Genomic DNA, 15298 nt, shown 5'->3' with positions numbered 1-15298 from the left:
TTTATTTATTTATATTTTATTATGAATGATACTTCAGATGCATGCTCTATGCCATCAATCAGGCCCCTATTTTATGAGGACAAAGATCACAACCTTTGATTTAGACTGAGAGGATCGATGCGATTGATAAACTTCGAGATCTGATTGTCTAATCCCCATAGGATGGAATCCCCATAGCATAGAATAGACTTGATATGACATGATAGCCTAATCCCCAAGGGTAGAATAGACTTGATTGACATGACTCAAACTATCTCAAATATGGCCCGACTCAAATGGGATTAGATCGAGTCGTTGGTGGTTAGACATGATTGATATCTCTATCTCTGAATGTATGTCACGGCTAAATGAGTGGGCATCATGCACAACTCAAACTCCCCCCACGTAATTATGTATATCTCAGATCAGCCGTCCATTTTCCCAAATAACACTCTCCAACGTGGCCTTCACCACTCCTTCCTAGGCTGACATGTCAAAAGCCCATTTGTTACCATATCCACCTGGGAGCCAACTAGTTCGATTGTCACCTTTAATATCACATTTATTTCTGGAAAAAAACAATTGAAAATTAATTCCTAAACTTGATTTCCATTGACAATAATAAAAAAAGTCATTATAACTTACTAATTACTTGTTTATAATGCTCATGTACATAATTATCTTTTTTATATGTAAAAATACATACTAATAACCGCCATTTATATTTATATTTATGCATATAAATTCTCATTAGGATCTAATAATATTATTTCCCTTAATTTCGCTTGTTCACTTTTAAGCTTTCTTCTTCAAGGCGAAAACTAGAATGGTGTGATTGGCTTTCTCTTTGAGCAAGTGCTTTGAAACACGATGTGCGTATCGCTCAAATAGATCGTCAAGTATGGCAGTTCAAATCCTCTGTCCCCGTATCCCCTTGTCGATCGGACGGACAATATTACATTTCAAGGATGCCTTGCACATCACGAGGATACTGTACACATCTTAAGGATATCATGATGCCTTAAGATGTAATCTGGTCCGTCCGACCGGCAGGGGACACGGGGATAGAAAAATTTGGGGACAGAAGATTTGAACTGCAAGTATGACAGCCCCGAACTGATGCACAATTAACGGTTCAGCTACTGCGCGAATGTAATTAACCACATTTTTTCCACTTCTGGTGTGCTTTGATATAGTATAAAAATCATCTTTAGAGTCATCAAATGGGTCCCAGTTAGACTCAAAGATCTCTGCTTGATTCAAATCAAATAATCCTTCGTTATGGATCATCGACTCCACCTCTTCAAAAGAAGCCTTGTAAGTCGGCAAATTGAAGGTGTCAACCTTTTCTTCCGGAAGAATCCCCTAAATTCATTGACACATGAAACAAACAATATATATCTAAGTCGGTTAGTACAATCTAGCTACTTGAATCTTTTATATATGTTAATTAGTATATATGTACCTCTAGGACCATCTTAACTCTTCTCCTAATAGTCCATAAAGATGAACAAAGTCATCATTCACTGGGGTTTTGTTTCTTCGGCTGACAAACACCAACACCATCCTTCCGCCAACATTCAATTCTGTGTGACGTGACCTAAGAAATATTGAAAAATCTTTTTGAAATTGCTCTTGATATGCATTCTCTACTTCGACCAAACTTGTCTCTTTCCAATAGATATTTCCTTTGTTAAGAGGAACACCATGTTCAACCTTTAGTCCTTCGGGAACCTAATCAATAATTTCATATACAATAAGTAAAAAAAAATAGGCCGATGCATGAAGCTTCCGCCATGCGGGGTCTCGGAGAAGGATCCATTGTATGCAACCTTACTCTGTTTTTTTTTTGCAAGTGAATGTTTTCAAGATTCGAACTCGTGACCTTTTGGTCACATGAAAACAACTTTACAATAAGTAATATTTTAAAAATTAAGAAACAAGAGCTACATGCACTAATTAAATACCTGGGAGAGCCACATTAGATAGAAGGAAGAGTAAAACAAATGAACACTCGCACGAGGAAAAAGCCTCCCATAGAATGATCCTGCCACGCCAGCTACGTAATATGGTACTAGTAAATCCCCTTTAATCTCCCTCTCCAACCTCTTCTTGAATTCCTCCAAGGATAGGAAGAGACTGTTAAAGTCATTCCCCGGGAGGTCATTTAAGAAGAATTACAACTTCATCGTGGTAGGGAGTTTGACTGCCACACTAAGAACATGAGAGAGCACGAGTAATGTGTTTGGGCCAGAAGAGCAACCGAGGTCGACAACAACCATTTGATCAGGGAGCAATTCCTTGTACGTTTCTTCCACTGCAATAGCTAACATAGACTTCGTTCGATGGATCGCCTTTTCCTGAGCAACAAATAATACATAACACTCTAAATCTATATACAAGGACATTAGAATAAAATATACAAGGTCAGAGAGTTGTGTTGATCGATCAACTTGGAGTCTCGAATTGGCTGCGTAGCTAGTTGCTCCGATGCCTCCGACCATGTGAAGAGCTTGTTCTACCTTCGAACACATCTCTTCCTCCATGGTTGTGGGATGGGATGATTTTGATGGTTTAGGGAGCATGAAGAGGGTGGTTATATAAAAGCTTTTAGGTTTGGCCTTAACGAATAAAGGGCCGGGCAAGATTATAGTCGTACTTGTAGATGTCCTAAGGACTATAAGCAAATAATTCTAATAAAATTATATAATCTAACAATGCCATCTCCACTCATATCTTAATTTGGATAAGCATGTTGATGAAATAATTCATGTAGTCCCATTCAAATTACACATTTTTGGACATGATAAGAGCAAGTGAGCTTTGTAATCTTGCCCCCACCTCATTGAGTTTCATCACATGATGTGTTCATCGAGATTTTATATATGTGTGGCAAGATGACGTATATCACTTAGTAGTTGATATCATCAATTCTATTATTGGCATGTATAGACAAGTTTCATACTGTGTAAAGGAAAAAACAAATCAATGGGAAGAGGCTATCACATTCTTTATACACGATCAAGTAGAGAATACACCAATGGCCATACGAATCTAGACAACATCAATCTTAAAGCATATCTCATGTTTTAAGATTTCATTTAGTTGTATAGCATGCGATTTCATTTAGACATTTAGTTGTAGTAAGTGCATTATTATGAAGAGAAGTAACTCTAATGTCGGTGCACTCATTTAATTATAATAATTTATTTTTTATTTAGTTATAAAAAACTATTAATCAAAATTTAAATATTTTAATTTAATTATACTAAATGCATTTGTTTTTTTTTAATAAATGGCAAGTGGCCACGCGTTAAATGTAGCAACTAATCATTAGAATGGATGGACAAAGATTTATTTGTTTTTAAATAAAATAGGCCACTGGCTCATGTGATTTAAATAAGAAAAATAATATGCTCAAGGAAAAAAATTCAAGGAAAAACTCAAGGATAGACACATAAAGTGATGAGGCCCACAAAAAGTGAAATGGTGGGTCATGATTTTATGTGTCTATCTTGAGTTTTTCTTGAGTTTTTTTCTTTGAGCATATCATTGCTCTTTAAATAATGGCTCCATATGAAAAAAAAGAAACGAATTAAATAAATTTATTTGAGTAAAAATTAAATGGGTGCTTAGCTTCTTATGATCAGTTTAGTCATACAGGATAAGTATGATCTTTTTATTCATAGGTGTGGATTGAGAATAGAAAGAAATCGAAGATGACAAACTGATAGGAACCCGGGGTCTATTACGTGAAAAAATCGAAAGAGAAAGGGAAAAGGGGATAGGGTGATCGCTTCGAGGGGATCGGCCTCCAATAATCAAACGAAATTGATTAATTAAAAGGGAAATTACTTATCTTCCAAAGTTACATAACGTCTCTTTAAATAGAGACCTAAACTACCTTTTCAAAAAGAAAAGGTCTAAAAGAAAAATAAAATAAAACTACCTTTTCAAAAGAAAAGGTGTAAAAGAAAAATAAAATAAAAATACATTTTCATGAGAAAATGTCAGATTAAAACTTATCTAAAATAAAAAAGAAAAAGTCTAAAACTTATTTTAAAAAGGAAATAAAGTTAATGGATTTATTTGAAAAGATCCATTAAAGGATCTTATCATTCCACCGCCCTTCAAAACAACCTTGTCCTCAAGGTTGTTTAGCAATAAACTCTGGAACATTTTCTTGAATGGTATCATATAATTCATAAGTATTGCTCCGATTCTAACTTCGGATGCATCAGGTTCAATAACAAATTGCTTATTAGGTAGTGCAAGAACTAGTGTTGTCATCATAACCTCCTTTAAATTCTGGAATATCTTTTTTGCTTCAAGACACCATCTAAATGCATCTGTGAGACCCAGAACATCACGTAATGCCTTGATACTCTTTGAAACTAGCACCTTTGAGGGATCAGTAGCTACTCCGTTTTGGCTTACAATATGGCCAAGGTATTCCACATCAGTTGTCCCAAAGCTGCACTTAGCTCTGAAGATATCATTCAGCAAACTTTGGAATGTAGAAGGTGCATTAATTAAACCGAAAGGCATGACTAAAAATTCATAATGACCATCATGAGTCTGAAAGGTTGTTTTTGAAATGTTTGACTGATGGATTCTTATCTGATGGAAGCCTGAGCGAAGATTCAACTTTGAGAATAATGAGGAACCTCCTAATTCATCAAGTAGTTCATCAATGATGGGGATGGGGTACTTGTCTTTCATTATAATTTTATTGAGTGTCGAGTAATCTATACATATTCGCCAATTTTTGTCTTTCTTTTGTACAAGCAGTACTAGAGAAGAATATGGAATTATACTTGGGCAAACGATACCAGCCTGAAGCATCTCTTGTACAATCTTCTCAATTTCCTCCTGTATGTAAGGGTAGCGATAAGGCCTAACATTTGCTTTAGGATCTTTTTTGATAGAGAGTTGCATGAGAAAAATAGAGCAATCTTTCTTTAATAACTGCTCTGCCTGATAACTACTGATTGGTGTGATAGTATCTTGTTTCTTGCCTCTGATGCAAACTTCTTTTCCTTGATCTTGGAAGCGCATTGTTAGTTGAGAGAAATTCCATATTATATCTCCTAATGTTTTCAACCATTGTGCTCCAAGTACAACATCACATCCATCTAGGGGAAGAAGAAAGAGATCTGTTATTAATTCATAATTGGGTAAGAAAATTTTAATACTATTGCACTTTCCTGGACTTGTAAGTGATCTTCCATCCGCCACCTTAACATCAAATGTAGATGCTTGCTCTATTTTTTGTTTAAGCCTGCTTGCCAAGGTTGAGTCTAGAAAATTGTTGGTGCTTCCTGAATCTATAAGTATCGTTACTGGTTGTTTTTTAATGAATCCTTTTACCTTCATCGTTTGCAGAGTTTGTAGTCCTTCTAAGGCATGAACCGATATTGCCATAGAATCATACTGTACTTCGTTGATATTATCTTGTGTTTCATCTTCATGGAAATCATCTTCTTCCTCAGAGTTCTCTATTGGTTCAATTATCAGTATCCTTTTTTGCTTGCATTGATGACCACTGTGCCACTTTTCATCGCAATGCCAGCATAATCCCTTTGCCATCCTTTCCTTGATCTCTTCTTTTGTCAATCTACGAGGTGTTGAATAATATGATGGGTTTTCACGAATTACCTTGTTATTTCTTCTTCCTTCTTCATTGATCTTCTCTTCTTGTAGTCGTGCAAAGGATAAGGCAGCCTTCATGGTGCGGGGTTGATTCATTTTTACTTCTTGTCGTATATCAAGGCGAAGTCCTTCAATAAAAGTGCCCAATAGTTGCTTTTCTGACCAATCACGAATTTGATTAGAGAGTCTCTCGAATCGTCCTTGGTACTCTACTACGGTTGAAGTTTGTCGAATTTTGGCCAATTCTCCATCAACATTCTCATAACCGGAGGGACCAAATCGATTGATGAGTTCTTCTTTGAATTCCTCCCATTTTGAAGGTCCATGGCATGCTTCAAGCCAGTCATACCATTGGATGGCATCACCTTCGAGGTTTATAGATGCTAGTTCTACCTTTGCATTGTCCGATGTGCTGTGGAAGCGAAAATATTTTTCAGCCCTTGAAATCCATCCAATCGGATCATTGTTCTCCCAGCGAGGAAATTCCACCTTCATACGTGGATAGTTGTGCTCTCGATCTTCATTTGAGTTTGCACCTTGGTCATATTGTTGTTGTCAAGACTGCTGATGTTTTCCCCTTTTGATTAGTATGCTTGAGCTGGAATCTACTTCTAAACGATCCTTCAATTCTTGCACTATCGTGACCAACGATGCCATAGTTTTTTCGAGTTTATCCATCCTTGTCTCGTGCTTAGCTTCAAATTCCAAAGTCCATTTGGCGTCAGGATGAGATCCTCCGGTCATCATGTTGAATTTTCTTCTCTTGAAGTCGGGTTAAGACCATGCGCTTGTTGAAGTTGCTGCAAGATACTATAAGGCGAAGATGAAGTGAACTGCTCTGATACCAAGTTGATAGGAACCCGGGGGCCTATTACGTGAAAAAATCGAAAGAGAAAGGGAAAAGGGGATAGGGTGATCGCTTCGAGGGGATCGGCCTCCAATAATCAAACGAAATTGATTAATTAAAAGGGAAATTACTTATCTTCCAAAGTTACATAACGTCTCTTTAAATAGAGACCTAAACTACCTTTTCAAAAAGAAAAGGTCTAAAAGAAAAATAAAATAAAACTACCTTTTCAAAAGAAAAGGTGTAAAAGAAAAATAAAATAAAAATACATTTTCATGAGAAAATGTCAGATTAAAACTTATCTAAAATAAAAAAGAAAAAATCTAAAACTTATTTTAAAAAGGAAATAAAGTTAATGGATTTATTTGAAAAGATCCATTAAAGGATCTTATCACAAACATTCCTAGGAATTGGAAGAGAAAAAGCAAAAGAATCCTTCAAAGAAAAAAATACAGCCAGCAAGGTCACCTCATAAAGAGAAGTTTAATTATGAGGTAGTCTCTCCTGTTAGATTTCACCCGTTGAGCTCAAATCCTAAACTGTTCATGGCGCGAAGGGCTACTTCCGGAGGTGATCGCAGAGGCGGCCATGAATTCGAGTAGGAGGAGAGGGAATAAGCCGAAGGCGGTGACGAGCTGGTGACGAGAGGGCACTCCACGTTTGGGTACGTGGTGCAGGGGATCGGTGGATATCGGCCGTGGATTCTGATGAGGCCCGGCATCGAGCGGCGTCCACGGAGCTGGGTTGTCATTCTACTGTGGGGTAGTCGTGGGTAGAAGAGAGGGAGAGGAAGCAAGGGGAGGAGGTGATGAGGCTCGTCGGAAAGTGCGAGGACGTCGCCGGAGGCCTGAAGCTTGTGAGTTAGTTGGGCCGCGTAATTCCAAAAAGTTATTGTGCCAAAATGAAAAATAATTTTTATAAATAAAACACTTGCTTTAGCCACGATTCAACAATTATACAAGTGATGTACATGCCAATCATCATACTGTAAAAATGGGATAAGTTCGATCTATGGTCATTGTGGGCCTCCTAAAAGGATTTACTAAATTCATCGAGTTGTTCTAAAGAATCAAAACGGCCAGTTATCAATGGAATCCCTTGTTGGCTCTCTGTGAAATACTCATTTGGCCGAGGACGACCTTACGATTTCGGTATTTCTTACGTTATTTGTAGTTTGGGTTTTGTACTTGTTTATGTATTCTCTTGTATTTGGATTGATATTATTGTGTCAAGCCGAGCCGGCTCGCAGTCAGTTGATTTGTGTTTTGTGATCGTTGTTTGTGATTTCCGCTGTATTTATTTTAGTTCAGCCGTGTGGGCTGATTAATATATATTATATAACTGCGTGGTTGTGTTTATTTCTGTTCCAGCCGAGTGTGCTGATTATATAACTGCGTGGTTGTGTATATATATTCCAGCCGTATGTGGCTGATGTATTTTGTATGTATGTATGCCTCAGATTGTCACCGGTACAGGGGAGATGTTGCCGAAATTTTTCGGTAAGGACTCCTCTGGGGGGCGTGACAATTTATTGGTATCGTGTGTAATATAATATATTGAAATCACATTAACTCTTTATAATGAAATTTTATTAATTAAAGTATTTTAGTTAGTAGAGTCATTAGGGTAAAGTAGACTTTTTTCGAGTGTCACCCTTACAGCTTCTCTATGAAAAAAAAATTATTTAATTTAATATTATACTTATCTTAGTAAACAAAACTAAAAAAAGTATATTTTTTAACATTGTCGGCCTAAAATATTTATAGAAGTTTCTTTGATCATAGTGTTGTCAATTCTAAGATGTGGGACTAAAGAGAACTATATTTTTTATTATATAAAACAACCAAAGAAAATTAATGATGAAAAAAATTCATAATAATATGTCACAGCTGAGTCTCGAACTCTAGATCACTGATTGTCTTGTGAAATTATTAATAAATCTTGGAATTATTTTTAGTGTGAATAGAAAAAAGGATATTAACGTAAATTCATTTTAGGCTTCATCAAAATTAGTTAGTAAAGGGGGGAGATTTTTAATAAAATAGTAAGATAAATAGGGTTTAAGAATGCATAGAAAATAATAATTAAATAGTTTAATTTGAAACATTTAATTCAATTTAAAATTAAAGTAGTATAGTTGGGGTTTCACCTTTAACATCATATATATTTTTTAAAAAAATAATTGAAAACTAATTCCTAAGATTGATTTCCATTGACAATAATAATAAAAATTCATTATAACTTACTAATTTCTTGTTTAGAATGCTCATGTATATAATAATTATTATTTTATTTATATATAGGAATACATACTAATAACCACCATTTATATTTATATTTATATTTATACATATAAGCTCTCATTAGGATCTAAAAAATATTATTTTCCTTAATTTCTCTGATTCACTTTTAAGCTTTCTTCTTCAAGGCGAGGACTAGAATGGTGTGATTGGCCTTCTCTTTGAGCAAGTGCTTTGAAACACGATTCGCATATCGCTCAAATAGATCGTCAAGTATGACAGCCCCGAACTGATGCACAATTAACGGTTCAACTACTGCACGAATGTAATTCGCCATATTTTTTCCACTTCGGGTGTGGTTTGATATAGTATAGAGATCATCTTTGGAGTCTTCAAATGGGTCCCAACTAGACTCAAAGATCTCCGCTCGATCCAAATCAAACAATCCTTCGTTACGGATCACCGACTCCACCTCTTCGAAAGAAGCCCCATAACTCGGCAAATTGAAAGTATCAACCTTTTCTTCTGGAATAATTCCCTAAATTTATAGACGCATAAAAAAAAATGATATAAGTTTAACACAATTTACTTGACTCTTTTATACATGTCAATAAATATGTACGTGCGTACCTCTAGGACCATCGAGTTAAGAGCTTCTCCTAGCAGTCCATAAACATGGATTAAGTCACCATTCCCTGGGGTTATATTTCTTCGTCCGAGAAAAACCAACACCATCCTCCCGCCAACACTCAATTCCGTGTGACGTGACCTAAGAAATATTGAAAAATCTTTTTGAAATTGCTCCCGATATGCTTTCTCTACTTCGACCAAACTTGTCTCTGTCCAATAGATATTTCCTTTGTTTAGTGGACCACCGTGTTCAATCTTTAGTCCTTCGGGAACCTAATCAATAATTTCATATACAATAAGCAATATTTTAAAAATTAAGAAATAAGAGTTACATGCACTAATTAAATACCTGGGAGAGCCACATTAGACAGAAGGAAGAGTGAAACAAATGAACACTCGCACGAGGAAAAAGCCTCCCATAGAATGATCCTGCCACTCCAGCTACATAATACGGTACTAGTAAATCCCCTTTAATCTCCCTTTCCAACCTCTTCTTGAATCCCTCCAAGGATAGGAACAGACTGTTGAAGTCATTCCCCGGGAGATCATTTAAGAAGAATTGCAACTCCATTGTGGTAGGGAGTTTGGCTGCCACACTAAGAACATGAGAGAGCACGAGTAACGTGTTCGGGCCAGAAGAGCAACCGAGGTCAACAACAACCATTTGATCATGGTGCAATGCCTTGTACGTTTCTTCCACTGCAATAGCTAACATAGACTTCGTTCGATGGATCGCCTTTTCCTGAGCAACAAATAATACATAACACTTTCAATCTATATGTAAGGACATTAGAAGAAAATATACAAGGTCATAGAGTTGTGTTGATCGATCAACTTGGAGTCTCGAATTGGCTGCGTAGCTAGTTTTTCCGATGCCTCCGACCATGTGAAGAGCTTGCTCTACCTTCGAACACATCTCTCTCTCCATGATTGTGGGATGGCATGATTTTGAAGGTTTAGGGGGTATGAAGAGGGTGGTTATATAATTAGGGCTTAAAGGTTTGACCTTTTCCTTTACACTATAGTCTCACATTGTGTAAAGGAAATAATAATGATGGAAAGCAACTTTGCACATTCTTTAAACATGATCAAGTAAAGAGTACATCAATAGGCATTAGAATCTAGACAACAAGACAACGCCAATCTTAATCATTATTTAATTATAACACATGTCATGTTTTTATTTATTTAGTCATCTCGGGACGTGCGAAAGTTAAAATATGGGTAGAATTGAAACTCGGCACGCGACCTACCTCATGTCTTGGGACGCATTGATCAGGGTGTTGGGACAAGTGAATTACTTTTTTACCCCATGTTTTTATTTATTTAATTAACTGTAATGTAGGTGCAGTCATTTAATTTTAATAATTGTATTCATTTAGCTAAAAAAAATATTAATCATAATTTAAATATTTTTATTTAGTTAATATACTAAGTGCATTTGTTTTTTTTTTTTAAAAAAACAAATGGCAAGTGTTCCACGTGTTAAATTTAGTATCTAATCATTAGAATCGATAGAAAAACATTTATTTGTTTTTAAATGTGATAGCCCATGTGATTTAAATTTTAAATCGCGGCTCCATATTATAAAAGAAATAAATTAAATAGTTTTATTTGAATAAATTAAATGGGCGTATTTTATTATCATTTTCGTCAAAAATACTAAGTCTAAAAATATTAAAATAATATTTATTATTCTGTCATTTTTCTTCTTAAAAATATTCTTTTTCTAACGTTATAGTAACTTTTGTGGGTGCAATCCACTTGGGAGGTTTGACTAAATTGATTAAGCTCAAGTTGAGATTTTAAATTTTGATCAATATGATATTTGATCAAGGTTGATCGAATATTTGATAGTTGATCAATATATTACGTTATTTGAGTGAAAAGTCAAGCATGTTAAATTGATCGGATACTTGACAGTTTATCAATATATTAACTTAATTGAGAGAAAATTCAAATATATCAAGATTGACTGGATATTCGACAAGATATAAAAAGTTCAAGTGGATCACGGTTGACCAGATACTTGACAGTCAGAAGTGTAACATGGAGTTGATACGAGACAAAAAGTCCAAGTGAGTCATAGTTGACCGGACACTTAGTGATCGAAAGTCTAATAGATAGTTAGTAAAAGAAAAGTCCAAATGGGTTATGATTGACTGGACGCTTACCGATTGAAAGTTCAATATAAAGTTGGCAGAGACAGAACGTCCAAGTGGGTTATAGTTGATTGGACACTTGATGATCGAAAGTCCAATAGATAGTTGGTAAGAGAAAAGTCCAAGTGGATCATGGTTGATATGATACTTAGTGGTCGAAAGTCCAATATATAGTTGACATGAGGCATGAAGTCTTGGTAGGTCAAGGTTGACCAAATGCCAGATAATAATGAAGTCCCGACAGGTCAAAGTCGATCGGATGCTAGGCAAACAGGAAGTCCCAATAGAGCAAACTTATAAAGACTATAACTTTTCACTCGGATATCAAAACAAGATGATTGTCAGTGTGAAATGTAGCTTATTCAGAGATCTATTATATTTTTTACTCAATATCAATTGACTGATCATGGGTATCAGTCGACTGATGACTTAGAACCGAGTAGAAGCAAATTTAATTTGATTGTTTGACTCAACTGATGACATTAATTGATTAATGGTTAATTTCATTCAACCATTAATTTCAAAAATTGAATAAAAGTGAGTCAAATTCGCTTGATTCAATGATAGTTCACATTAGTCGACCAATACTGATCAAAATTGAACAAAGGAAGTCAGCTTGGGCTGCAGGTCTGCGAGTTGGAGGCTTGGAAATGCGAATCACAGGTGCGGGCTGGTGCAGGGATACAATGGATCGGAGGAGCTAAGTAATACGGGCGCGGAGAATCTCAACGGTCCGTCGAGGAGAGTCATTACACATCAACAATGCGGGCGAAGGCAGAGGTTCCTAAAACGAAAAGATGCCCTCATAACTAGTAGTAGCCTACCAGCTGTCCCCCACTACAGGACAAAATCATGTACGAAGGCGGAGGTTCCTAAACGGAAAGATGCTTGCACGACAAATAGCAGCACGACAGGTGTCCAGAACGAGGCGACAAAGCCCAACGTCTAACGTTTTTCTGACAGGATGGTAGGCTCCAGAAGAGGGAGACATAAAAAGGCGAGAAATTCCTGGTATGGAGGTACGCGCACACACTCTTTCGTCACTTTTTTCCACAACTGTCTTTCCTTCTGCTTCTCTCTGTTCTTTCTGGGGAAAAAAGGACCTGACTTGAGCGTCGGAGGACCTGATCCGGGGACTTTTTCCCTGGGTTTCGGTCTCTAACGTGGGAGGGGAGATCGTCTGAGTGTATGCAGGGTCCTGCAGCAGCGTCAGCCACCCGTGGGAGCCGAATCATCTTCTACGACCTTCCGTCAACCATCGGGACACCTCGACCGACCTCCGTCCGACTCAGCCTCCGGACGAGATCAAATTTGGCGCCGTCTGTGGGAAACACAACAGCCTGATCCGGAGCGTGAAGATGGAGGACTCGGGCCGTAGCTCTAGCAGGAGGATCAACGTAACCATGACCGCGGGGGAATACGAGCTCTTCAAGGAAGTTAGAAGGCAAGCCGCCTCTGAAAAGCAAGGAACAGTTTCGCGACCTCGCTTGGCGCCCGAAGCGTCTAAGGAACCAGCTCCTGCCTCCGACAGGGGCTCAAAGAGGAAGCAGCAGGAAGAACTCCCTCGTACTTCATTCCGGGAGCCTCGCCGCAACTATCATCGAGCCGAACCTCGTGCGCACAGTCCGAAGAAGGAGGAACCGCCGGCATCGGTGGCGGAAAGCTCTTTACACCCACCTCGGGATTCAGGGAAGGGAAAAGCTATAATCCTTGCTGGAGATCTACCTGAAGATCCGGATGACAAGGTACCCTTCTCGGCTCATATCCTTAGGGAAAGCCTGCCTAAAGGGTATCGAGCCCCGAACATCGGAGAATACGATGGGAGCAAAGACCCGGTAGAGCACCTGAGGAAGTTTAAGAATGCAGCTATCTTGTATCAATACAGCGACGCTGTCAAATGCCGAGTGTTCCTACACACCCTGTCCGGGTCGGCACAAAAGTGGTTTGATGGATTGCCTCCAGAGTCCATCAATCGCTTCATGGATTTCAAAACGGCCTTCCTACGCCGCTTCGCCAGTAGTCGTAAGTATCAAAAAATCGACCACTGTCTTTTTGCTCTCAAGCAGGATTCGACCGAGCCCTTGCGGAGCTACATCAACCGGTTCAGTCAGGTGGCCAATGACGTCCCCTCCGCCACCTCAGAAATATTGATGAGCGCCTTCTCCCATGGATTGCGAGAGGGGGAATTCTTCAGGGACCTCATCAAAAACCCCGCCCAAAGCTTCGACGATATGGTGGAGAAAGCCTCGTGCTACATCAAGGTGGAAGAAGCGCAGGCCGCTAGGAGGAAAGCCGAAAAGACGATGGCCCCAGGCAACCGACCTGAAAGGAGAGCACCGCAACCGGCTCAGCCCTTCTAACAAGGTCAACCCAGGCCTGCTCCTCAGCCTGCCCAGGGAATTAGGCCAGCACCGCGAGTTGCCGCCGTACATGCGCCTAGGCCTGGACCAAGGGGAGCGCCATATTGCACATATCATCGGTCCAGGACGCACGATCTCAGTAACTGCTTCCAATTCGCTCGTGACTCCAGGCGAGCTGCAGAGCAGGGCTTGCCTCCCCCGACGTTGGGGCCCCAAATACAGAGAAGGGAGGAAGAACGGGCTGCAGCTGGGCGTGCTCGGTAGACCCGGCCCGACCTAGCCGGCCCATCTAACCAAGCTGGCCTCGGGGAAGACCGAAGGGATGCCGGAGAACTGGAGAACCGGGGCAACGCTGCCGTGCGAGAGATCGGTATGATCTCAGGAGGATCCACTGACGGAGACTCAGGTCGAGCCCGTAAGTCACACGTTCGGCGGCTGTACGTGGGAGCCGTGGGATGCAGAAACGAGCAGGCCCCCGGCCCTGTTATTAGCTTTGGGCCTCAAGACCTGGAGGATCTGGAACTGCCTCATGACGATGCCCTCATAATCAAGGCCGTTATTGCTAATAGCCGAGTGGCTCGGGTCTTTGTGGATACCGGGAGCTCGGTCAACATTTTATTCAGAGCTGCGTTCGAAGAGATGTAGATCGACGCCGCTGAGCTTCAACCCGTAGCCACTTCCTTGTATGGGTTCACAGGTAACGAAGTCAAACCCATGGGTCAGATCAAGCTGGCCATCTCCATGGGCACTGAGCCATTGGTGCGTACCCGGAGGAGCACCTTCATTGTGGTGGATTCACCTTCCTCCTATAACGTCATCCTGGGAAGGCCAGCCCTGCATGAGTTCCGAGCCGCCGTCTCCACCTTTCACCAGAAGATCAAGTTCCCAGTAGGCGAGCAGGTCGGAGAAGTAAGGGGGGAGCAGAGGGTATCTCGAAGTTGCTACATCGATATGGTCCGGGTGGAGGCGCGCAAGAGCCGGCGGACTCAGGATGGCGGTGTACATGCCATCCAGGAGGAGCCTCTGCCTATTGCTGAAGAGCCTGTCTCCTGCGAAGATATTCAGTTGTATCCTGACAGAGCTGAGAGCATCACTCGCATTGCTAGTGACCTGTCACCGGAGCTCAAGGTGGAGCTGATACAATGCCTGATCCGCAACAGAGACGTCTTTGCTTGGTCCCCGGAAGAACTGCCCGGGGTTAAACCAGAGGTAGCCGAGCACAAGCTGCATATTATACCTGAGGCCAAGCCAGTCAAGCAGAAGAAGAGAAACTTCTCCGCCGACCAGAATAAGATTATCCGGGCTGAAGTGGATCAGCTCAGGAAGGCAGGATATGTTCGAGAGGTGTAATTCCCATCCTGGCTTTCCAACGTCGTACTGGTGAAGAAGCCCAACAACAAGTGGAGGGTGTGCATAGACTTTCGCGAC

At 39.7% G+C, this 15298-nt stretch overlaps 1 protein-coding gene and 1 pseudogene across 1 annotated transcript; both read right to left on the bottom strand.

Moving 5' to 3' along the window:
• Positions 1 to 774: 774 nt before the first annotated feature.
• On the bottom strand, positions 775 to 2513 carry LOC122019588 (annotated as a pseudogene).
• Positions 2514 to 8814: 6301 nt separating this feature from the next.
• LOC122021305 (anthranilate O-methyltransferase 2-like) lies at positions 8815 to 10293 on the bottom strand. The gene is made up of 4 exons (XM_042579410.1): positions 10184 to 10293; positions 9698 to 10090; positions 9349 to 9621; positions 8815 to 9256 (listed from the first exon to the last, which is right to left on the bottom strand). The coding sequence occupies exons 1-4, from the start codon at positions 10274 to 10276 to the stop codon at positions 8888 to 8890; spliced, it is 1128 nt and encodes a 375-aa protein (XP_042435344.1). The 5' UTR covers positions 10277 to 10293; the 3' UTR covers positions 8815 to 8887.
• Positions 10294 to 15298: the final 5005 nt, after the last annotated feature.

Source organism: Zingiber officinale, chromosome 9A (assembly GCF_018446385.1).
Source record: "Zingiber officinale cultivar Zhangliang chromosome 9A, Zo_v1.1, whole genome shotgun sequence".
NCBI classification, from domain to species: Eukaryota; Viridiplantae; Streptophyta; class Magnoliopsida; order Zingiberales; family Zingiberaceae; genus Zingiber; species Zingiber officinale.
The sequence above is the reverse complement of the archived record's forward strand: the minus strand, read 5'-3'. Positions and strand labels throughout refer to the sequence as shown.